This window comes from Blennius ocellaris (assembly GCF_963422515.1).
Source record: "Blennius ocellaris genome assembly, chromosome: 15".
Lineage (NCBI taxonomy): Eukaryota > Metazoa > Chordata > Actinopteri > Blenniiformes > Blenniidae > Blennius > Blennius ocellaris.
This window is the reverse complement of record NC_137664.1, coordinates 7338693-7364913: the sequence shown is the minus strand read 5'-3', so window position 1 is coordinate 7364913 and position 26221 is coordinate 7338693. Positions and strand designations below refer to the sequence as shown.

General features: G+C 37.9%; 1 protein-coding gene across 1 annotated transcript in view; it reads right to left on the bottom strand.

Moving 5' to 3' along the window:
* Positions 1-26221, bottom strand: part of brinp1 (bone morphogenetic protein/retinoic acid inducible neural-specific 1) — a gene marked incomplete at both ends in the record, with an annotated part of 95232 nt that overhangs the window by 59351 nt on the left and 9660 nt on the right. The window contains one exon of the mRNA XM_080510479.1: positions 7547-7737. Coding sequence (XP_080366605.1) covers positions 7547-7737 — 191 coding nt within the window. The remainder of the gene's footprint in view (positions 1-7546; positions 7738-26221) is intronic.

The window sequence follows — 26221 nt, the reverse complement described above, 5'->3', positions numbered from 1 at the left end:
CTTTTCAGTTTCAGCTTGAGAACTGTGTTAAATCGAGTCACAGTGGGGATGTCTTTTGTTCAAAAGTCTGAGATGCATTTCCTTCGTACCAGCTTCCAGTCTCCCACGCGTTGCGTCTATCCAGGTTGAAGTGGGGTCGTATGCTACACTTCAAAATATACATCCCCTTGATGCCTGTTTTTTAAAAACATTCACAGATGCCAGAAACTCGGCTCCGGGTGGTAGACAGGTAAAATGTTAAGACAGCAAAATAGCTGCAGGTAATTGATAATTATTTTCCCAAATGCTTCCGGAAAGTCACTGCCAGCCAGTGTTCAAAGGAACCCAGAGAAAGTGTTGCTCCCTTAAATGCTTGTTAGAATAGAGCTTCCCCTGTCTGGCACTATATTTATACCCATTTAGTGACCCTACAGGGGTTTTGAAGTAAGACAAATGTATTTGTGTATGAATCAGAGACGATCGTTCTAAGGAAAGATATAAGGTCACTTGGAAGAAATTCAAATGGAACTGACTGTTACAAAACAAGATTTCTTCAATGAGAAGTGCCTGGGCAGGTTCTAGAGCGGCTCCCAGGGGTCTGAGTGCTGGTGTTGGTGTAGTGTCCTGCCCTTACTAACCAGGACAGAGGCCTTCCTGGGGGAAGGGGGAGTTTATTCTGATTGAACATTTCGTTCTTTTTAGATAAAATGTCACAGATACTATGTATTTAATGTTCTTGGAAAGAAATGACTTGTACATGCTGAGTAAAGCTTTATTAGAATAATATGCCTGTGTATGCCAACTCATTCTTACTGTGCTTTAATTTCAAAGTATTGTTCTCGTCTATTTTGCAGTTTTTTTTCCATCTTCTGCAAATCATGTCAAAAAGCATTTTCAGAATAAGACAACTGACAACAATGGTAAAAAAAGGTTAAGAGATTGTGTCGGGACCAGTGTAATGTATAATGATGCCATGTAGTACGAATGTAATATGTACAGGTCCCACAACATACACTTTGTTTGCTTTATCTTATACAATTGCTCAGAAGAAAAGGAAATAAAAAAAACCCACACAAGACTGGAAGAACAATGAGGGCTTTTCTGCTTTAGGGGAGGCAACAATACTCCAGGGTGAAAAACAGCAACTAAGCAACCATAAGCTGTTCAAATATTCATATTTTAATATGAAGCTCCTTCTTGTTTTTAAGCCACCTTGTTTCACCTGGCAAATGTTTGTTGTACGAATGAATAAATAAACAGTCACTCTTTATTTATGTGGCTGAAAAGTAATAATGTCCCTAACTAAAGGCTTGAGTTTTGAAGTGCTTAGTTTGAGGGGCTTCAGTTTAAAAGTCCTTGGTGTAGCTTGACTGAATGGACAGGGACCATATTTGTTTTAGCAAAGTGAGAAAAAAAAAGATCTACAGTCAAGATGTGGAAAAAATGAGGAAACTCCCTGAAGTGTTCAAAAAAAAAGTAAGGGATTGAGAGTTACGATGACCAACAAACAATACATATCATGAAAACATGCAACAAACAATACATAAGATGAAAACACGCAAGTGTAACTGTGAATAAGCCAATTTTTGTCCACTTTTTAGTGATGCTGTGTTGGATCAGACAGATCAATGGCAATCTGCAGTCATACCGTATTACCCCCTTTAAGAAAGAAGAAAGAAAAGGTTCCTGTCAGTCCAGTAAAACACTTCAGCAAAGACTGATTCCTTGTATACTCACTTCAGTCTCCTCAGGGATACCCTAATACGACTCACATCAGACACAAAAAAAAACTGAATTTAGCTCACATGATGGAAGACCCGCATGGTTTCTGGGTCACAAAAGAATTGAGAAATGAGGAAGGATCAATTTTCAGCCATGTTTGATCAATCCTTGGTTCACAACTGTAACTCAAACCAAAATGTATTAAGCTTCCTAGAAGTAGGCATACTTTGTCTTTTAATATGTTCTATTTTTAATAATTTACTATGTTTGTCTTTAAAACCTAACTTACACCCTGAGTGTCAAAACTTCAGCCAACATGTAAAGTCAAATCAAGGTTCCAGTCCATTTCAGAGTCACACATAGAGACCAGCTGGCATAAACACACTTATATCAAATTTAGAATAGTTCAATAAATAACCATGTCTTTCAGTTGTTCGAGGATGTCAGCGTACTTGTGGCCAAACCAATGGAGGCACTGATTGAGCACACAAACTGCAGAAAAGTCTGAAACTTTTAGTCCCCCCCCCTACAATTGTGAGCACATTGATGTGTTTCTTAATCATGAACAAAGTCTTTCATAATGGTGAAAATGTGAAAATCTTCAGATTTCAGGTTTGCAAGGATTTGCAAGTTATTTTTTGCACATCAATTAATACATACTTTATTGCCATTAGTTCATATTTTGTTCAGATTGTGGACATTAGGGTTGGCTTGGCCCCAATATATTTCATAATTTTTGTAGTGGGCCATTCTGGAGATTCGGCATGGCTGACCAAAGTGAATTCTGTGAAATTGAATAAAATGACATAAAATAATCATCAAGATAGAAGTTAAACAGATTATCTGTCTTTTTGGATGATTCAAAATTATTTATTCTAAGGAATATTGGGTCTGACAGTCGTGCGGTACTGTAACATAACTGCCTTTCAAAACCAGTAGAAAAAAGATGGAATAAGGAGAAAAAACATTAAATGAACAAATTAATAGCACATGCTTGGTGACATAATGACAGTAATGCATTGTGGCCATTTTTATTCACTTCACAGGAGCGGCGTCTAATGGGGCTATTCACACTTGACCACTCAACTTTAAGTTGCCTGGGAGAAGGACAATTCAGTTCTTTCCTCTCAAGTGTATAATGACTCATGAGACTCCAATGTGTAGGTGGCTAAAGAGAGAATTAGCCTCTTCTTCTTACTTTATCGCCGGCCTCGCATACACATTTATTGGTTCACATAACTGTGTTCTTTAATGGCCAATTCCAAGGCCTGAGATAAGAGTATACTGACCCCAAGCTTGAAACAAAGGCCCTCAAGGTTGAATATAACAGGTAATAACTGAGAAGCAGGGGAGCTGAGCCAGAGGTTAAATTCAACGAGGGAGAGAAAAACACATGCGGTGATGCAATGCAATGAGATTAAAAAGGATGCTGTGGTTGAAAATGATACCGTGATAATATCAGTGACAGTCCCCTCCACCCACCTACCTCCAGCCATTGGCCAATTTTAGCCATCTGGAGCATCTGGGGCACTGGCATACTTCCTAAACACACTTAATTACATTTTACCGCCATATGATGTTTCAACCCGATATTGTATTTCCAATTTCTAAAATAGGTGTCACATCGTAAATCACCTGACAAAGCGGTTTGTACAAATTTTTTTTTTTTTTTTACCCTTCACACCTGATATTCCTCTGCAGTTTGGTTAAATTATTAAAGCCTAAGTAGACTGCAATATTTTGACATGATAAGAAGCTGCAACGAGAGCCTTTTTTCTGCATTGGCTGAAGCTTCAGTTCTGCACACAGAAACAAATTTTTCGTACAAAGCATCTCCACAGATGTTGTTTGATCTGTGTCTACAAACTTCCCCATAGAGACACGTCTGCACTCCAACAGTACTATTAGTTCTCCTTAAATAATTACTGTGTAGTAGTGTAAAACAGCTTTAATTAAACTGACATGACAAACTGATAATCAAGCCTTTTTTTCTCTCTCGGTTTTACTTCCAGTAGATGAAAAAAAAAGAACAAAGTAGTGAGGAGTATCTTGATACTTCTCAAAGGCATTCGATTTCCAGATTACAAAGCTACAAACACCATTTTACACAACTGGAGCAACTACTTGGCACTGTTTCATGCATACAATTATATAATACAGGGTCTGAGTAACAGAGTGGATTATCTTACTAATTATATCTTTAAAATGCAATTGGCAGAGTAATCACAGCGAGCTGCCTTCACGCATCCCTCAGAGGTTGAGATAAGATAAGAGATACTGGGGAAAAGCTATTTATATTTCGAGTTGGATAGGACGGCAGCACAACTTATATTTCAGAGAGGCGCATTACACATATTGAAAGTATCCAGTGGAGGAATTGTTGCTGCATTGCACAGTGTGCCTTTTGTAACTGCTTCAAAGTTGCCTAAAGTAAATTAAAAACTTAGCTCAAGTATGGGCTAACCTTAAAAAACAAAAACAAAGCAAAAAAAAAAAACAGGGCTTAAAAATAATAATTAGCTGAAGGAGAACAAAAATATGAGTAAAAACATTAATTTTCAACCCAACGTACATGTATTTTATTCTGTACCAGTTTCGCATAATAAAATATGAAATCTTAGATTTTCTATGTTAAAAGTTCTCTATATTATTAACGTTTCTCAGTGAACCTCTGTAAAAGATGTCAACAGACTACTACCGTACGAAATTATTATCCTATCTATGCATGTGCCAAATGATTACCGTATTTTCCACCCTATAAGGCGCACCTAAATACCTCAAATTTTCTCAAAAGCTGCCAGTGCGCCTTATAGCCCGGTGCGCCTTATAGCCCGGTGCGCCTTATATATGGACGATTGTTCTACTCGAGACTGCTATTTGAACGCTGAACAACCAGAAGCTTTTATTTTGACAACTCTGACTTCGCAACCGGATCTTCAGAGCGGACCACACTCCACACAACACCTTAATCACTCATGGTTGCACACCAACATTCTAACAAACCAAAATAAACTAGATGAAATAATTACTCCCTAAACTGGGGAACAAAAACACAGCATAAACACAATCAACACAATACCAAGCCCAACAACGACCCACAATAACCTCCAACAACACAAAACATGAATTTGTCGCTGCAAGGCATGATGGGACATCATGCCTTGCAGCGACAAATTCAACCTGAGCTCCTCAGTGCAGCCAATAGAAACTCCCATAATTCATTGCAGCTGTTTGTGGTGTTTTAAATGCAATTATTGGGGGTTATATTTGGTTTGTGGTGTCGGCAATAATTGTGTTGTGTTGTGTTTTTGTTGCTTAGTTCATGTAGTTTAGTTTATTATTATTATTATTATTACCGGTAGTTGTAAGTTGTCAACCAGTAGTGAATAAGGTTTTGTGTGTAGTGTCGTCCTGGCATAGGCTGCAGGTAGGACTATCAAAAAAAGTGTGTGCATCTCTCTGGGTGTTAGAATCAGTGGAAAATGTAACCCAATGGCTTTGAGCTTAAAGGTTGCTGATCACTGATGTATTCCATGCGCCTTATAGAGCGGTGTGCCTTATATATGAATGAAGTTGTAAATTATGTCAATCAATGTAGGTGCGCCTTATAACCCGGTGCGCCTTATAGGGCAGAAAATACGGTACATTAGTAGTATTTGGGGGGGGGGGGGGGGGACCTGTGAGGACTGCAGATGTTGCAAATATGGCCGCTTTACCAGTGAGGGCTTACATTGAATTTCCACAAAGAGATACAGTTGCTAATTGTCTCAGTAATGAAGCTTTTAGTGTCGTTTATGATATTTCAGCAATGTTGTTTGATCTCTTGTTCATGCAAACGGAGGTGAAACAGAAGATTTCAATGCAAGTCTGATGGAATTGTGTTATCACATTTGGTCTATCCTTGCGTGTTTAAAAAAAAAATGCTGACTTGTATGTCTATTCACAAGATGTTCTGTGCATTTGAAGGTGAACTTGCTGGAGGCGGTAAGCAAGGCTGCGTCAAAACTTGTTGCTTGAGGTCAGTGCACATTCAACTGAACCTGAACATCGGGCGTGTTTTCAGTCTTTCATTGTGCTTCTGGGACCATGTGCATCCACATTTCTGACTGAGACCTTTATAAAATGAACATTTGCAAATATATTTATCATGTAATGTTTAACTAATAGCATAAACAATGGTGAGTTAATGATAAGGACGTCTATGGTGTAACTTGAGTGTGAATGTTTTAGTGAGTTTTACTTCTTCACCTTTTGTTGTTTTGTCTCGAGTTGTAGTTTTATCTCCTGACAATTAATTTCTTTTTTATCTTTATCACAAGTATAATCTTTGCTTTTAGATACTGGCGTGTAATTTGTTATACGAGAACATTATGAATTCACTCAGTGTAATATGTTTAGCAGATAGCCACAATTCAGCTTAAAATGGTAAATTGTAATTTTTTTTTTCTTGTGTCGTTATCAAGAGTTTTTTTTTCTTTTGATTTATCCAAAGCTTCCCAAAAGACATTATTGGGATAAGATGTGATGACTCTGGATATCTCTATCCTGGCAGAAAATCCACTTAGGCCACAAACGATGGAATACCTCTGCAGCAGAGAGCCCACTGTTCACTCAATAGAGGATTGACTATTGAGCAAATCGAACTGAAGACAACCAAGAAATCCATTATTATTGTTTTTCTTCATATATAACTTCCATTTTTCACTAGGATTCAGTATTTTAAATGTTTATATCACCAACGTTGCAAAATAAAACTGCTTCAGAAAACTTGCTTTATTTGGCTTCATTCATAAGAAATAATAATAATTTAAAAAAAAAATCTGAGTATGTGAAGATTTCTGCTTCCGTTTCTCTTTCTTCTTGCGATACTGCGCAGTTTAGTTTTTAACCCGCCGGAGAACAAGTCAGCCTCAGACTGCTTGGCTGACCTGAGCTGACATTGTTGCATGCAGAGAGATGAATAATCCAGGACAACACAGTGTTGCATAGTCACAGTATAACAACACAAGGTCATTAAATTGTTGCAGTTATCTGAACACACAAAACAATAGCAGTGTTTTTTTTTAACCATTTCATGAGCAGGGTGCTCTTTATTCAGATTTTAACTCTATAGAATTGTCCAAAGGTGAGGAATTAGACATATGTTCTATCTCTTTAACAAGATAACAATTTCCAATATCTGGCAGTTATTCAAAATCCCAGTGTGTATTTGTTGAAGCTGAGAAGCTCTTGTTATAAATGTAACAAACTCTTTTGTGAGACTACAACCCTGGGGGCACTGTAATCACTGCCATCAGCGTGAAGCTTTATCCATCTGCTATTTGATATTTTGAAACTTTCTGGATATCTTAAACAGTATAGGAGTTATGTTTATGCTTATGTATGCAGAATCCTGCAGTGTGAACAAGAGTAAAAACATTTGCACTATGTTGCACTAATAATGCATTATTAGTTCTACAATGACTGTGACTTCCTACAACAATCCAGACATATATGTGAGGTGAAAGTTGGACTTTGATCCATCGGTGTGATTGTAAGTGAGTGTGATGAATTCAGAAATTGTTCAAGGTGCAACCTGCCTTTCATCCGATGTTAAATGGAGTTGGTCATAGTCACTAATGACAGCCAAGTTAAAAAAAACAAAAACGTGTATATATTATTCAAACAAAAGCCGTCTCTGTGGCTCATCTGTAGTAGCTTCATGAAACTTGTCGACAAACTTCCTGAAACCATATTGTGATGTTTTGAAGTATGTGAGAAAACTGAGCAAAAAAAAAAAAAAAAATCAACAAGATGTTATCCATGCATGAAAGAACATAAATGAGATTCAGGAAAGTTTGCTTACCTCCCAGAGTGGCTGAGATGAGAATGTGGGTTCCATATTTTCTAATGATAGTGTCGATGAACTGCTGTGTGGTGGGTCTGCGGCCCAGCAAGCGAACGCTACGCTGGAACTCAGGCATGAGCGGCACCGGGTTGCGGATGAGGTCCCGTCTCTCAATCGCAGTGTTTCTCACCTTCCAACGTGCAAATTCCCTGACAAGAGGGGAAAAAAAACACACAAAAAAAACAAATGCTCACACCCAAATGACTTCCATACATCACACCAACAGGTACAACAGTGATAATTACAATGAAATTGTACATTGATAGAGATTTTATTAACACACGCATTCATGGGGAAACTATCGGCACCGTGTGGTGCACAGTGATCTGTCATAAAAAGAAGAAATGGGGTGAGTCAGCACATTATGAAGCACTTAGGCTGCCTAAAGAGCATGGACACATATTTGTAGAAAAATCTTGGGATAAAAACTGATTTGTGATTATTTTATTATATTACTAAACAAACCATCCCTTATTGTGAGCAGTTTCATTCAAGGACTTTATAAATAGATGTTTTTTTTCTGAATTATCGAGAAATAAAAAAACAAAAACCAACAGTATATTATATAAACAAAATAGTACCGTCATTGAAACTGAGCCCGTGTTCTTTTTGACAGCTGTTAAAGATGCATCTGACTGTGCGTAAATGTTAGAAAGGATCTTGCTCAATATTTGCGTGGATGCTCACGATGTTTATTTCAACACCCACTGAGACGCACATCAAGAACACATTTCCACAGGCAGACATTACAGACATCTCTCTTACTCCGAGAGTTAGGGGAAGAAGAAAAAAAAGACAAATAAACTTGCCCTAAGGATAAAAAACTGTTTTCTCTCAGCTGTCTGAAATGCAAAAGCACACACTCCATTACTGCCAGGAAGTGGAAGTCAGTGATTAGGCATCGATATAAGTCTGGTTTGTTGTCTGATGAAACTTTCAATGCAGAATGTTGTTTCAATCATGCAATTCCTACATTTATTTTAGCCTCATAATTGAAAAATAGTCACAAGAAAGGAGGTCACATGTACACATTTAGTCTAATTTCAAGTAAGCAACACTTAGATGTGCATGGCAATCCGTCAGCAGTGTTGTGTGTATGCTTTCACTTAAAAGCTGTGTATACATACACATTCACATGGTCACCTTAGCATGAGTACTTAGACACATATTTAGCATTGTGATATTGTTTTAAACTCGAAGGATAAATGTAATTTCCTACTCACCTCCTCAGAATTTGATATTCATCTATATAATGTTTTAGATTTAGGGATTTGAATAATGAGCCTATTTACAGTAAGTGGGAGACCTATCATGCATTTAAACCTCTATTTAATAAACATATTGACTAATAATATGTTATTGATATTGATCAATAATAATTGAAATCCAAGTGCTTCTTTCAAATGAAGTCCGAGTGTCTTTGAACAAATCTCTACATGCAACTGAAAAACATCAAAAAACTAATTAATGCAAATAAATGACAAAAGAAAACAAATGCACGGCAGCATCCAAATAGTTCTTAAAAGAACATTTTGGTATTTTTTGTTGTTTTCCTTTTTTGCCCAGACTGCTGTTTAATCTTACTAAATTGCTTGCTTTCTTCTTGGTGAAAAGACAACTAAAAGAAAATGATAAAGGATAAAAGTAAAAGTCACACAAACAAGAATGGCCTTTAAAGCAAGCAGCACAAAAAGAAATGTTTGATATTGATCATTTCTACAATTTACAAGTTTAAATCAGATTCACAGACTAAAACTTTGATCATTTTTGCTTTTCTAGTTGCAGTTTATTTTTTGTTTTTAATGAATGCACCATTCTTTAAAGGTGCATTACATTCATTAGACTTTACTCACACTTATACCCAATGTGATAAAACAACCATCATCATGTCATTTTAATGATTTTTTTTTTTTTGTTGCTGTGCCGCTAGTAACTTGACCAGGTAATCCAACTTCCCCAAGCACATTTAGTTTTCCAATAAGTTTGACTACAGGATGCTGTATCAAGTCACTCAATAGCTACAAGTCCAGAAGAGCCAAAATGCCCTGTCAAACCCTGTGATGCAATCTACAATGGAGACATGACTTTTATTTGACTTTTATTTTATTTAGTGCCCCTTTAGTGCCCCTTTAACACAAACATACACATTTTGTGTTGTATTACCATTTCTTTCTGCATCGTGGGGAAGTTTCTGACTCTGGTTCGCTCGGGGTGACGAGTGGGGTTTCGTTCTTACCGGTGTTTCCGGCCTCCAACAACAAAATGTATTGTCAACCCAACTCCCAGAGTAATAAATACCACTTAACCAGAAGCGCCGACAAACGCATACATAGCTCGAGCCTGACGCTACATTGAGTTCAAGTTTCACTTTGAGTGTCTGAAAAAAAATATTTTAATTTGCAGTGCAAGTGCTGTGACTTGCCGTGGTGATGCTTTTAAAATTGATTAAATTTATCACGAGACACAAACGCTACATTTTGTGAAAAACAATATAGCTATTTCATGCAATGATGTTCAGTTTTTGATTAATGTTGTCTGCTGGTCTGGAGCAACTTGGGCATTGCTGTGCACTGCAACAAGTGTTATAGCAATATCATATACTCACTAAAATATTTCACACTCTGCAATTTCATACGCGCAGAACAAATTCAGGAGGAATATCTTAAATCCACTCGTATGTGCACTCATTTCACCTCGCACCCTCTGTTTTTGTCACAGTTTGTGAGTGTCAGTTTGTCCTTTATTCACCATACCACTGCATTTGTTGATTTAAAAATTGAGCAGCCTGAATAAAAGTCACAGCCGAGCGCTAACGGCTTCATCTGGAAGCTTTCCTCCTGAATAGCTGGGTCTCGTCAAATGGCTCGGCCACTTAGTTTGAATCTTCTGACACGCAGTCAGCAATGTGTCGGTCTGCCCAGCCATGGCTTGATGGCAGCAATTTTTAATGCTCTATTCAGCACTCTATATTAGCATTTAAAGTTCCTTTCTGCAGGTCGACTGTTACGTAATCGCACAACTTGATAATGTAGCTGACATTTCCAAGGTAATATCTTGACAACTCTCTCAAAGGACAGGTCATTTTACACATTTAGTAGGCTGCGCCAAAGAGCAGCACCAGGTGAACATTTAGCATTGAAAAGACAGAATTAATACTTTATGACAGTGTAGACTTTCACAATGGACAGGAGGATGTCTGCATTGGGTTTTTCTTTACTTTGTGTAATCACATATCACGTCGAGTAATGTCTCCTCCACCAGAAATCCAATAAATACTTTATGGCAGTCTTGCAAAAGTCTTTCCTTTGAGAGCTTGACGATTCCTCAACACTGCACAGACACAAGTGCTCATCTGGCAGGACAGGGCTCACCACTCATACCAGGACACGCTGAATCAGCTTCCACTCCTGCTTCATGACTTCACTTTAGAAGAGGTACACGCCGGTATTTCTGAGTATTTAATGCAGAATGGGAGATGCAGAAAGTGTGAGTACATGTACTAAAATAAAATCTCTATTTTCATTGTCTGCCGAGTTCTCTCATGATATCCTGCCCAGCTTCTCTCCGTCTCTTTCGCTCTCTCTCAGCAATCAACTCACAGACACCGACTGCATCTCATGACTCGGCCACTGCCAATTATTATATACAACTTTATATGGCAGCCATATGTACTCGGGCCCCTCTGCCCCAGATTAAACATGCCAGCAGATGGAACCTGTGACATGATTCACTGCTTTACTTCACAGCTCCAGGACCAGTTTAATGACCTATCAAAGAAAGTTAAGAGGAGATAAATGGCACTGCAGCCAAATGGAAGGGAGACAGGAACATAGGTGATTATTGCTTTATGGTGTTTAAGTAACTCGTGTGGGAGGTTAGGTACATTACATTTTCCTGGGTGGACGTGGTTTGGAGTGCATAATGTGGATGTGGAGATCCATAAATATAAAAATGTAATAAACACTTGGAACAAATGGTACAGAATATAGAGGCATATTTAATTCACATAAGAAATGAAATGCTCGGTTTTACCCAACTCAGAGAAATGCACAAACAGAGCCAAAAGCTAAAAACTCACGAATCTGTCCTGTTAATGACAACAAATTAAAAAAAAAATACAAATATTAATAATATGACCTCAGGTTAGAATAAGCTGCCATAAAGATGAACGGATGATCTTGAGATTTTTTTTTTTTCACAAGATTTTGGAAACAGTACCAAAAACAAATCCAAACAATATCTTGGTAATTTGGTAAAGAAAAACAAAAAGTTTCAGTATTTCTTTTTATCAATTACTGGAGAACAATGAACAATGGAGGGGAGACTGCCTCAAATGTTCTTGATGATGTACTGCTGCTGTGCCGAAGTCTAATTCATGCACTGCATCGATTGATCCCACACATACATTCATGTATTCTGCCAAGCAGCACTTTGGCATTTTGAACAAAGACTTTGCCAGATGACAGAGGTTTTTTTTTTTTTCCTTCTTTTTCTTTGAAGAATGAGCTAAAGTCAGCTAATCCCCCAGTGCCCTCATTGAGACCACAATTTCATTGGATTCCCTTCCAGTGGTGGTCTCAGCACAGTTTACTCAAGTAAACATGAACAGCAGTTGCTAGGAAATACATTATTGCAATCAAGCCGCTCTCATAGATAGAGCGTGATGAGAGGCGAAAATGTTTTTCACTGGAGATCATCCACTCTAATGAATGAACCAGTGGCACCAACATGCCGTGTCTATTTTAGACCTCAATCACCAGAAAGCCTGCAGAAAAAAGTAAGTTTGAAGCACATCAATTGTTATGAGAGGTGCAGATCTTTCTTTCCTTTTCTTTTCTTTGGTGACACCGAAGTTTCAATTCTCACCAAGTCAAATATAGACCAACGAGAGAAGAGGAATCTCACTGAAAGTCAATAAAGGCAGAAAGAAAAGGTGATTATTTCAGCATGAAACATTGATGTGAGCTGCATTCAGTGACTTGAGCCTGCGATACAGTGGGGCCCTGTTAGAGCCAAATTAGAGAGTATATTCATGAAACATGAAAGTCATCCTTTGAGCATCTACTAGATGCAAAATGCAATATATAACTGATTTGGCAGAAGGAAAACAAATTAAAAATTTAGCACAATGCATTAACACATTTCTGACACTTTTCCACTTTGATTAATTTGGAATAATTGATGTTTACAAGTGACAACAATCTATTCACTGCATCGATGCATCAACTTTAAATCATGTCAATTCAATTGCATCAGCTCGCTAAAAGAAATAAACAAGATAATTTCATACGAGTTCACCAATAAGCAACTTGAAGTACTTTGAACACAAACTTTCTCAGACAGCAGATTATGTTGGTGACCAGGAGGTTAACACCAAGTGGTCTGAAAAGTCTGTCAAATAAAACAAAAATAATGGAAATGGTGATGCCGAAGTTGTTGATGTTGAATGTTGTGCTAAATACTTGGAAAAATTACTTGTGCTTTCATTTCAGTTTAATGACTCAAAGTTAACAAAGTTTACAAATGTTGCTGAGCACGTTAGTTTAGTCTGAATCAATCAGTCAACGGTATTATTTTCATTGCATTGTCTCCTGCAAAGAAGATTAAAACAATATACAATTAAATAAAGCTGATAATCACTCATGGTAAAGAGTCAAGAGGTTGAAATAATCTTATACAAGCTAAAGCTGCCTCAGGAAGCTGTAGCTTTTTTCAAACAGTCACATTTTCAGTGACTCTGACCACTGCTGTCAAGTAAACGGACACAACAAAAGTTTTCTTTTTTCACTTTGAAACGCTGTCAGGTAAATGGGGCCTAAGAGAAAGACAGCAGCTTTCCATCTGATTCCATCCAAGCCTAACTTCAGTAAACTTCAGCAAACTTCCCTAATTGAAACTGTGCTATTAATGTCAAACCCCATGACCTCAGAACCAACGTAGTTTGTTTCTTAATTGCTGACGTGAACAGAAAAAACACCCCAAGTGTGAGTTTCACATCTATTAGATCAAGAGAATTATTCTGTTCAGCTACCAAGTACTTACTGATTGTTTTCTTCTTGTCTTTATTTTTACTCACTCATACTCTATTTCTGCATAAAGTCATAGATCAATGTCTCTTTATTAACCAATATGTCTTCATTGCTTTTATACTATAAACAGTTTGGAACTCCTCCATCTTTGTCCAATGACTGGCGTAAGTGTTTGATGACTCACAGTCACCTATAAAATTTACATCAAGAACAATTTCTCTGTTTTTGGGCAGCAGATGTGCTTCGACGATGAAATAAAGTGAAGTTACATGTCGGGCTTGAAAAAAACAAGCTCCAGGCTGTGCTATTTTGTTACTGTGCCAAATTAATCCAGATGAAAAACGCACAGATAATGTCTTTATAGATTCGGTAAGGTAGCACTAATCTCTGCATATTGTACATGTCAAGTGACTAAATTGTAGTTGTGTTTTTTTTTCTTCCGGTTACATACATGACCATCCAAAATAAACTGTACTGAACTCAAACATGAGCTGCATGAATTTTAATGAATATGTACTATGCATTCTGAACATGGATATCTTGGTAACGTTTCCTGTATGTGTTGTTTCATTCAAACAGCATACAATATGTGTTCAGCAAATTGTTCCACAGTGACAGTCACCCCGATTCAAGTTGAGGCTTGTGAACCTTTCTGTGTGGTGTTTACACGTTCTCTCAGTGCTTGCATTTCTTTACCGCCTAAATCTCTGTTGGAGGTTATATTTTTACTGTAAATGCAGTGCATAAGGTAGATGGATGGTGTCCCATTCTTACAAAATTCAAATTCAGTTCAAAACTATGTGATATATCACATATGTTCTTTGCTTAAGATTGAATTGAATGAATGAATCTGTATAAATTTAAGAAGTAAAGCTAAGCATAATTATTGCTGTGTATTATTAGTTGTACAGATATATACAGTATAACTGAAAATACATTGATATTAGTGCCGCTGCAGTAGCTCTCAGCAGTGTGTTCTTTTTCCTGCTGACAGTATGCTAAGGCTGATGTATATTAATATTTGAGCTGCTTTGTTCTTTGTTTTTCTTTCTTTCCTTCCATTTCACCTGTGGCTGATCTTAAAAGGGGATGAGAAAAGCACATGGGATTGGTCATTACTGTTGCTCACCCCAACTCCACCTGCTGATTCTGTATTACTCCTCCTAATAGTGTATTCAGCATCTTCTCCACATCGAGCCCAGCGGCGCCAAAGTTTGCATCAGCACCTTTGGTCACCAATTTTGCAACAAAAAAATGTGCTTGTCAGGCCCATTTGTGTTTGCACCTGGAGATTTTTCCCTGCATTTGCGTCTGTGTCCTATTTTGAGATAGAGCCATCTAAATAGTTACAGTAACACGAGTCCCTTGCAGCAACTCCTCACAGAATACTGCCTTTTGCATGTCAAGTGGTTCCTGTGTGACTTAGCTGCTTTGATGGTATTCACTTTGCACATTTTGCGCGAGGTTTTTAAAGGTGTTATGAAATTCATTGTGCCCTCTGTATCTGTAATGGACAGCAAGTGTGAATACGGTAAGTCAAAACACCTCCCGGGCAGTATGCTGTCCGCTTCAATTAGAGCTGGGCTGTACCGACATCGAGCGAATATGTCCTAAAGCCCTGACAGGGGCAGCAAACGACCATCACACAGTGTGTCACCACAGGCACTTTGTTGATCCTCATGCTCAAGCCTGGATTCATATTCGCAAATAGAGTACCTCGAGCGAGCCCAGATATTCACAGTGTCAGTACAGACAAATGTGGAAAGAGAGCCACAGTTTTCTGTTGTTATTAAAGAAATATCTCTAATTAATGAAGTGGGAAAGAGGCTTGGCTGAAACCAGAGACAACATATTCTTGGGTGCCTCAGAAGTGACATCAAAAAACAGAACAGTGATTCACAGTACTTGTCATATTTAGCTTCCTGCTTCCCTCTTCGACTCTATCAAAGTCTTAAGAGTCAAATGTGATGCAGACTCAGATACATTTTGACCCACGTCACTGTGTGGTGGAAAGAAAATCTGCATCTGCGCTTCTATCAGAAAACAAAAAGTCAGAGCCATTTCTCTCTTCACTCGAACATGACAACAGCCATTCATGATGAAACAAACCAAATAAAAATCTTGCATCGAGCGATAAAGGTGTTAATGTTATCAAAACAGACCGGCTTTATTTGAAGTAGACAAGGTGTTGTCATAAAGGCCAACACGGTGGCACTCAGCATTTTACAAGGATGATATAAAGGATGCACCTGCCGCAGGAAAAAAAAAAAAAAAAAACGCTACAAAAGAAAAAAAAAACTCCAACAAAAAATAAATCTTCATTGACATTTTTTATGCAGGATTTACTTTGTTGTGGCTTGTTTTTTATTTTTTCTCGAGTGAATGCTGATGGTCACAGTCAAGAGGAAGCCAGAGAGTTGTGTTGTGTGAGTGTTTCTTAGCCTATTGTATTACCAACTATAAATGAGCAGAAATGTACTAAAGTGCAAACTGTCTTTTAAAGCACGTGTGTGTGTGTGTGTGTGTGTGTGTGTGCCTGTGTATATATATATATATATATATATATATATGAGAGAGAGAGAGAGAGAGAGAGAGCACCAGGGAACTTCAAGGGGATGTATTTACCCAAGGATGAATTATTTTCTTTGTATTATAATTTCTCGTAAAAAAAAAAAAAAAATGTAAAGACATAAAAAATATATCAATTTCTATTAAAACGGACATTTTTAGAACATGTTTTATTAAAGGTAGAGAGACAGATAAAAATGATCAAATATGTGCAGAATCTCTAGCTATGCAGATTTTCCACATACTGTCCTTTTTATTGCCTATGCTTCCCAAAAGCCATAATCAATAATGCATTATAACTCGAAAGCATCAGTGCAGCGACAAATGACTACTTGCTGTTAGTCAAATCATGTAATGCGTTTGGTGGCTCATCCCACACTTTAAAAATCTTAACTCCAAAGTGAATAATTCTGTGAAACATTACAAAAAAGAAAGACGGCCGCAATAGAATTTAATCTTAATATTAGCAGTGTGGGAATACTTAGAGTTTAAAACTTTGTCAGCTGTACAATGTCTCTACTCTCGTATGATCATTTTGATGAGCTTCCCAGCACGACTCAGATGAGAGGGCAAAGGGAGTAAATCCCCCACAAATCCCTACATCCTGTATATTTGAAAAGCCTATAATGATCATTTTCACACAAAGTGTGCCACTGAGGTGATGATTCAACTCTGGTGTAATTTCTGAATCTGCACCCGGTGGTTAATAATATACCTAGTTACATCATAATTTACTAGCAACAGTATTTCTATAAAGTCGGTCTATCGCTCGGTTAGTAGAGCTGTTGTCGAACAATTGGAAGGTTGCAGGATTGATTCCCAGCTACGCCTGTCCAAGTGGTGAATGTGATAAACAACGTAAAGCATTTTGGGGCAGAAAATGCAGTTGAAAAGCGCTAAATAAGTGAAGCCCATTTACCATTTATTACACACTATAGGCAGTTATATGAAAACAAAAATAACTTGTGTAGACTTGAGTGATTGTCTGTTTAATGGTTAGTAATATTCTCTATTGCCCAAGTTGAGATGAAGGATTTCTTCCTTAATTTATTTGATTTAAGTTGGATTGATGAGTAACATTCAATTATATTTAGAATACAAATGATAATCAGAAATATATCAGTGCACTGCATATATATCCATGGCACTGCATTTCACCAATTGTAAGGTGACTTGATAGGATGGAGAGTATGGGAAGATGAATGGAATTCATGAACTATGTACTTTTTTTCAGTACTATTAGAAAAGTACAGCTTCATTTTTTTGTGTCAAGGTTGTTATTTATTTATAGCTTTTCATATAAGCCTCATAAAGATGAAGTCACGATATATGTGTAATTGTGGCTGCAGTAAAATAAGCCATGTCGTCTTCTTGCTTTTGCAACTCTATCCACCTCAACCCTCCATTTCTAAAGGAGCTATAATACAGGTGTCATAATTTCAAAGGACCAGTGTAATGGTTAAAAAAAAATGGTTGATGCACATGATATCGAAGGCATATAAAATTTTAGATTTGTACTTTTTTACTGTAAATAATTTTGAGAAATTATTAAGTGGCATTTCAAATAATGAGGCCAAATATGATTGACCAAAACATGTGGAAAACTGCCACACAAAAGAGCCCAATCTGACCTGTGGGATGAATTTCAACATGTAGAAACTATACAAGACCGAATATATGTAGAGTTTATATTCTTTCCTACCAGAATGGAGCTCATAACAGTGTTTGCAACTGTGTGATCAGTAACGCTTCAGAGACAGTGAGTTAGTTACATCATTTCTAGCAATTAACATAAGCAGAAATGCTTTTCTGAGGGGGTGGATGTGTGACATGTTAAAGGTTGCAGAAATCATGTGTGCTTTGCAACAATAAGTTTTTTCTAACATTAGTCAGTAGAGAAAGACTGCGTAAGTTCTGATCATACTTATTTTCCTGAAGATATATGTTGTTCATAATAACTTTAGTAAAACATACCTTAATTACACTACATCTCTTATTCCCATGTATTGTAACTTTTCTCACTTGTTTCACAATCGCTTTGGAGCCTTCCAGTTCTTTACACTACATTTTGCACAGTACTTTATTTTGTTTTGTTGGCGAGTCAGCTGCTATTCTTGTTTGTATTCCCATGATACATGTAAAAAAAAAACTTAGATCAGATGCTTTCTGTTCATCCTTCAATATAAAAATGGCTTTGGATGAGTCCAACATTTGACATCACAGGCTCACTTCAGTGTCATTGGTGGTAGCAGACAGGAAAAATATGATTTCTTTTGTTAAACATGTGATTGTAGTGTGTGCGTGTGCGTGTGCGTGTGCGTGTGTGTGTGTGTGTGTGTGTGTGTGTGTGTCTGTGAGTGCGTGTGTCTGCCAAGATTGCAGTTGTTTTTTTATTCCCATGAAATGCACCACTTGGAATAAGCTGTGTGTTTGTGGGACCACTGATGTGGTTTTGCAGAAGTGGTTACTGCTTCTGATGTGCGAAGGAACAGACTGTTTTCAAGCTTTGATAAAGGCTAAACCTTTTTTGCTTTCAGCTATTAGTTCCGCTGCCTGTTTGTTTCGGGATGTCTTGACAACTGCTGGTTGAAAAGGACACAATACTACATCAATTCAAATGATCAACTGAGGATTTTCTTTTTCACGTTGCAAATATTCCCTTTGGGTAATGGCTCATTGGCAACAGCTTCTCAAAATCCAAGGCTCAGCTTGCCTTCAGTTCTCCAACCTGAAAACCCGAGCTGTCATTCATACAAGTCAAAAGTTTTTTTTAGTTTTATTTTTTATTTTTTTTACAGCTGAGATCAGTGCATGTTTATTGTTTTATGAGATACATCATCAAGTCTGCAGTTTATTTATTTGTGAAACTATTTCAATATAATATAGAGGCATCGGAGTAGTGTTTATGCTAATAGAGCACTAGTCTGATTAGCATGAACATAATGATCCATCAAAACAAACATTAAAACAACAAAGGAACAACAACAGGAGCAGCAGTGATCTCTGTGTCGGCTCTAATGAAGCGGAGTACGAGGATGGGCAGGCCGACTCTGATTTTCTTCCAAAATTCAGTGTGAATGTGTCTTATCAGCTTTTGTTGCATATTTACCTGAACTACAAAAATCTGCATCCCATTATGATTGATGATTTCTTTTAAATAAATGAGCCAAATGACTGGGGGTGTAATAACGACATCTTAAGAAAGTGAATTAGCAAATTGCCCCGCATGTGGAGGTTTTGCATTGTGACACCATACATTATTTATGAAAGGCCATTAAACTTTCTTGACACACCCATGATTGAATATTTTCCACACTGTTCTTTCAAGAATTGTGCACTGCCAACCGATAGCGGTGCACCATGAGGGCTGGCAAGCAGCTAGGAATGGGGGAGACTTTGATCCAATAATGGTAATTCCCCCATGAATGACTTTGTGAAGCGATTTTGTCTTCCCACACAGTATTGACTTATTCCCTTTCATTCTGTACATGCTGTTCCCACAAAGAAACTGTGCTGCGTGATCTCATCTACTTGGATATGATATCTTTTCAGGGATGTAGGATAAATGTTATTACATCTAGACCAACATGTGGCCCAGTGGGGGTCTTGGGAGTGTCTGTATGTGATGCTTTCACAGGGGGCTTTCTTTAAAGAACCTGTCGAGGCTGACTGTATCCCATGATTTATAACTCGTGGCAGCTATTTCCATTTGCCTAGTTCATGTGATTTACCAGCGACCCACATTAAGGGTTGATATTTTTGGAAGTTGACCTCCAACGAGCTGTACATCTGCGTCTGTTTCACAAAAGGTTGTCTCCGTCTTTCATGGCTGGGCTAAGTAGGTAACCAACAACATCACAGCAATTAACCCCAGCACCGTCAGCGGTCGAGTGCTTTTATAACCAGTGCAAAAATCCTGGTCAGTGTTCTTAACAACAAATCTGCATGGATTGCTGAACAGATCAGAGATGTGGGCACACACACAGAGGTTTGGATCTGGCAGAGCACACTTTAACACTTTACAGGACAAGCGACTGGATTTGTTTCTCATTTCTTGCTGTTTCTTCTAAACGACCGACTGCATTGTAAACACACATAGTAAATGATTGGGACATTGCTCCAAACATTTCAATTGGTGTTTATTTGTAGAACCTCTGGAATTTGTGAATCTATTTGCTCTGGTGAAGCCTCCACTACTGTACATGGTAGAGGTCCTTTCTTAAAAATGTAACGGAACTTAAAAAAAGAAAACATGCTTTTGCACATGACTAGTGCAACTGACAGCATGTCCTTTTTTTAAATCATATGTCATGAATAGTCTCATTAACCCATGCTAGCGTACATTTTAACATGCAACACAATACACTGTCAAACAGTAATAATACGCTATATTAGTACAATGGCTGTAGCAGCATGGTACATTCAAAATATTATCCTATTTAGTGGTTATTCTAGGCTATGACAAAACTCGAATGTTGATACTTTCATTTCATGTTTTAAATATTTGACTTCTTGTGATTGTGTAATGACTGCAACCATAACCAAGTCTTTCTTGAAAAAAAGATGTCAAAAAATAATTTAAATGGGACAAACAAAAAAAGAGTACTGACACAAAAGCATGGTTAAACAGGTTTACTTTCTGACAATTAATTGCCCAACTAGGTTATTTATAGTCCTGTGAGCTGGTTGAACTTGACGAGAACCATCAGAGAAGTAACTGGAGCACTCTCATCATTTACAGCACATTACATACCTCTGATTTAAATGTTCATGTCCCCTGGAGGGCAACATTAACATTTGTTTCATTTCGGAAGTCCCTGTTGTTCCCATGATGCTACAGTTTTATGGAGCAGCGAGTGACAGAATGAAAGGGCGGGGCTATTAAAAAGTAAAAGAATAGAGGCCTTTACTGGTAATAGGGAGCCAAAGCCTGGTAATAAATCAAATAGACAGAGATGCAATTGAAATCCTGCGTGAATTTCAACCACTGAGAAATATTCGGAATATTAGAGAATGAATCTTAATCCTATGCTCTGGTGCACAGTGGAGGAGAGCACAGAGAAAGAGGTGGGATATTATCTTGTGCTTGTTTTATTCATTTCCACTTCAATGCTGGCAATAGGCTAGATTTCTGAACACAGCCCAAGTAAACAGCGTGGGGGGAAAGTGAAGGATCTATTTTGAAATTCTGCTGTAGCATCAGCGACGCAGAGGCCATGTAAAAATATCCAAGTGACAGTTCGAAGCTAATGGGTTTAGACAAAATTAGGTATGTGTTAACAGTAAATCACTTTAGGCTCACTGTCAATGATTCTACGCGTCTGTCAGGATGGTGACAATACTGTACGTGCTATTTCAATGAGAGAGTGGCAGATTTTCATTTTTGTCTCAGCTATCATTTGAAAAGTGTTTTACAATATAGTTATAAAAATATACTCCCGTGCAGGACTATGACACCGTTACAGTCTTATAGTCTTAGATTTTAAGCTATTTAAAGAAGCTACTTAAGATACTGGACAGTAGGTTTTAATGTTGCTGCTAATCCTGCCTGAATAGCTCTTTTGTCTGCCATAATAGAGGCACAAAAACTGGGATTCACCTACATCATTTGCAACCACCATTTTTTCAATACATAATATTCTGCCACGCGCCTGCAGAGTCCACCGGTGAGAGATGGTGGCATTAGGCCGGTAATGACCATATTGTTTTCAGTGCGAAGGGGAAAAATGAGCACGGCCGGACACGGAGCTGTAGAAAGAGAATGAGCTGTGCAAAAAGGATTATGCCAAGGTTACTGTGATGTACAAGATCAACACAGAAATGGAAAGGCTGCCTTTAATCTTACAGAGTGAGGGCTTAGTTTTGGAAGATTTGTGACTTTCTTTGCCAACTTCTTCTTTTTTTTTGCATAAGCAGGCAAAATTCCATTTCATAGTTTCTCTCTGAAAACGTTGCATTGTTGTCGTCACGCTAAAAAAAAAAGAAAAAAAAAACTGTAGCAAGCTGTGCAAAGAAGTGGGGGGACAAGATAGCAATGAAGTTGTTGCTCTAAATTTTTAAATGATTGTGAGTGATTTTCCTTTCCAGTGAGTGCACTGCTGTCTGGAGGAATAAGGGGGAAAAAAAAGTTTCACTGAAAGTCATTTGACTAGGTCGTCAATTTATTTAATTCTGTGTCTGCAGAAAATCGACTGACCCCAGAAGAAATCCTTGATAGGCTGGAGCTGAGGCAGAGAGGGAAATAAACACGATAAATCTAATTTACTTATGACCACATTGACACAGTTAATGTAATAAACTATGCTCAGTGGCAACAGAGCACACACTATCTGTGGTGCTTTTTTTGGGGTCTGCTTTGTGCTCGCTGTCTATATATACCCAGTAAAACTCTTTCATGGTGGGATATTTAGTGGCTTTATGCACCATGACCCTAAAAGCAGTCTTACTGCATATTCACATGTAAGCATCTTAGTTATTAACTATTAATTGACCCATAATCAGCAAATAGGATGAGATTGCCTGAATGGAAAGTGATTGCCGGCATAATAGCTTTGTTGGTGCACTTTCTAATTGTGACGAGGCAATGAAATGAAAACGGATCTAATCAAAAACAATCTCCTAATTCGCTTTAATCTCAAGAATTTGATGGGACATGGTGCCGGAAGCGAATGCATGGGTGAGTGACATGAGCATGTGCCTGAATCTAATTAGCTGTGTAATGTGAGAAGTTGCCGCTGATGAACTGGGCCGACTGTGTGGGCAGGGATTCAACGGGAACGATCACACGAGCACACGACAGAGAAGAGAATGAGAGATGCTGGAGCTCAAACAGAACCAGTAATAATATGGAAGCCCAAGTCTATTACACTCTGCTAAAAGGGTCTGCAACCTTTAAAGTCACAAATGCTGTTTTTGCCAAGCTCCCACTTAAAAAAAAAAGAAAGAAAATGTCTGGACTTTATGATGAAGATCACTTATATCATAAACATATTGACACAACTTTGCAGCATACACCAACACTTCACTTGAGGGTTCATTTATAGAATTAAACGCTTAAGATTAAGAGTCACCTGTGTTTTATGGCTGTTCCAAGCTTTTACAGCAAAAGAAAACACCAAAAGTTTACGAAGAGCAAAATGTATATATATATATATATACATTTTGCTCTTCGTAAACTTCGTAAACATATATATATATATATATATATATATATATATATGGCCACAGTAAGAAATTCAACAGTACAAAACTACGGCAATAGTTCCCAACTTGGGGGAGTGCACAGAGGTTATTGCAGTAAGAATAGCACACATCACCATCATATAACACTTTCAGGAATGTACAACATATGTGGGCTACTGTATTTGTATATTTGTGAGAGTGGATGTGTAGTGTCTGTCTTCACTTTAATCTCAGAGGGGCGGGGTCTGCTGCCTCTCTTCAGGGTGGTTTGAGGAGGACTCCAGGGGGGAAACAATGGGAACCACTGACCTACAGTCAAAAGGTGACATGATGGACAGACATTTTCTCTCGACTATGCCAACTGCCGAAAAACCCCCAACATCAATCATAAGACAACATCAAAGAACTGTCTACACTCTCAAGTTCACTGTAGTAAGGAGCCGCAGGTTGCAGACCGTGTTATTTCTGAGTGAGCTCCTTGCTATTATTGACATAAAGTGCATTGAGAGTCGGTGCACTTGTGAAGATTATGCCATCTATTTGCATGTTTCTATCTCATAGGTAAAGAACCCCTGTATAGTGGAAGATGCACCTTCTGTGTCCTGTAATACAATCACAACCAATGCTCTTCCACTCTACACATAATGAAAAACCCTCCAAGGTCAAGGTATCCATGCAGTAAAGAGAAACAACCGTTATTGTTTGTGCCCTAGATGCAGCCTATTGTGTGCCATTCATTTGCTGCTGAACTCAATTTGCACCATAATAACTGTCAGTCACACCGCCCCAAATAAAGCTGCATTCGGATTTCATTTCACCAATTCCCCTTTATCTTAATATCTTGCAAACACAAAGCTCTGAGAGTTCACCTCACTCCCCCTAATTCTTTATGAATGACTTATCTCCATGACACAATCTAAATAATGACAACCAGTCAGATTTAAAAAAATAGATTTTAGAGAGCTCGTGAGGAGTGCAGCACAAACTGTGAAGAGTGCTGAGGCAGAAAAGATGCTTGAGGACAGATTTTAGGAGCTTGGGCAACGATAGCTAAATGAAGGTCAAGTTCGAGAAAGACAGTACAAGTGTTACTAAGAGTAATAATAAAGAATTTACTAATTAGTTCTGAGACTGTATGCACTCTCACCTCACAACAAGAGTATTCCTGGTTTGAGGCCAGGCTTAAGACTTGGGTTTTATCCAAGTACTCTGGATCAGGGATGGGCCCCTTTTATCATTGCGAGGACCACAAAACTTAAATCCTTATTACCAGAGGGCCAAATTGTGAACAAGCACATTTACCGCAAGGATTTATTGCAGCCAATTCATTGAAAAAAGGACAATCTGTACATCTCTAATTTTAATCAACGCGAATGCATTCATTAGTTGGAATAAACCCAGATATTATGCAAGTGATACCTGGATAACATGTGCTTAAAATAATCATCATTTTGTCTTTAATTTTGAAATCAATTATTTATTATTTTTGGAAATTGGGTCTTGAGACAAAATATGTAAAGGGGGCCACCCTGCGGCCCATGTCTGCTCTAAATTGTCGCTACACTCTAAAAACATGCACTTGAGGTTCAATGAAAACTCTCAATTGCCTATTGGTGTGAATGTGACTGTGTGCGGTTGTCTGTGATGCACTCATGATCTACCCACTGTGTATTCTGCCTTTGCTCATTATTTCTGAGTTGAGAAAAAAATGGTAAAGAAGATACACGTATGAGTGGATCCTTTCATAAATAAAAGGAGAGTTCATGTAAATCCCTTGTTTGCACATGGAGATCCTTGTGTGTAATGCATCTCATTCCTTGAGACTACAAATAATCTATTCATGAAAACCATCCTATCTAATAGAGTGAATGGTCTGCTGAACATATCTGACAGCTTATTTTTGCGAGCTTAACAAGAAACTGTCAGGACCAACATGCTGGCTAAAAAGACAAACTTCATTATGAAATGTATTCATATTATGTGACTTGTTAAACTAAAAAACAACGTTTTCAATGAATTAAATGGTGAAAAAGACAACTGTTCTTTTCATTGTGAGCTAATGTGATACTGAGTTGAGATCCTGTGCCCTCTGTGTGTCCTTTTTTTCAGATACTTGATCCTGGGTTACATTTACAGCCTATTCTCTGTGGTTTTGAAATCATACTTTGGTGGGTAGATATCGAGTCACAAGCATGCACAGGTCAGCTGTAATCTATAATATCAGTGCTGCTTCGCTGCTTCCAGTCGGAAAATGAGAAACATGTCATTACTTGTTAAACCCACTTATCAGGCCTTTGCTGTGTGAACCCCCAGAGAACAAAACAACCTTCCCGAGGAGACCACGCTCACTAACTCTGTGTCCTCTGCTTCTGAAACTCACTTTGGAACACTTTTAAGTAAAAGATCCGGCTGATTTGACGGGGGGAAATAATTATTCCTTCTGCATGGATCACTCATGCTTTGACTCATCTGTAAAGATGATCTGAAACAACATGGTGTCATTGAATACATAAGATGAAAACGACGAGTTTAAATCAGGCTTCCGCTGGGTCAGTTTAACCTGGCGTTTCTTTAATGAGACACAGCAGGTTAGTATAATTTTTCTCTGCTATTGTATTATCTAATTTTACATTGCACACAGTGAGGTGAGACAGTGGGAAGAAGATCTCCAGGTATTTAAAGTGTCAGGAAAAATATGTAGATAACAGACTGGGGCCAATTCTCTCCTAATAAAAAGCTGGGAGGTCTTGTCTCCAGTTAGATAATAAATGTTTTATAACTGACTCTACAATGCTAAAATAAGCTTCCTGTCCAATAAATACAGTTTATCAGTGATGTGTGCAGTGATACAAAA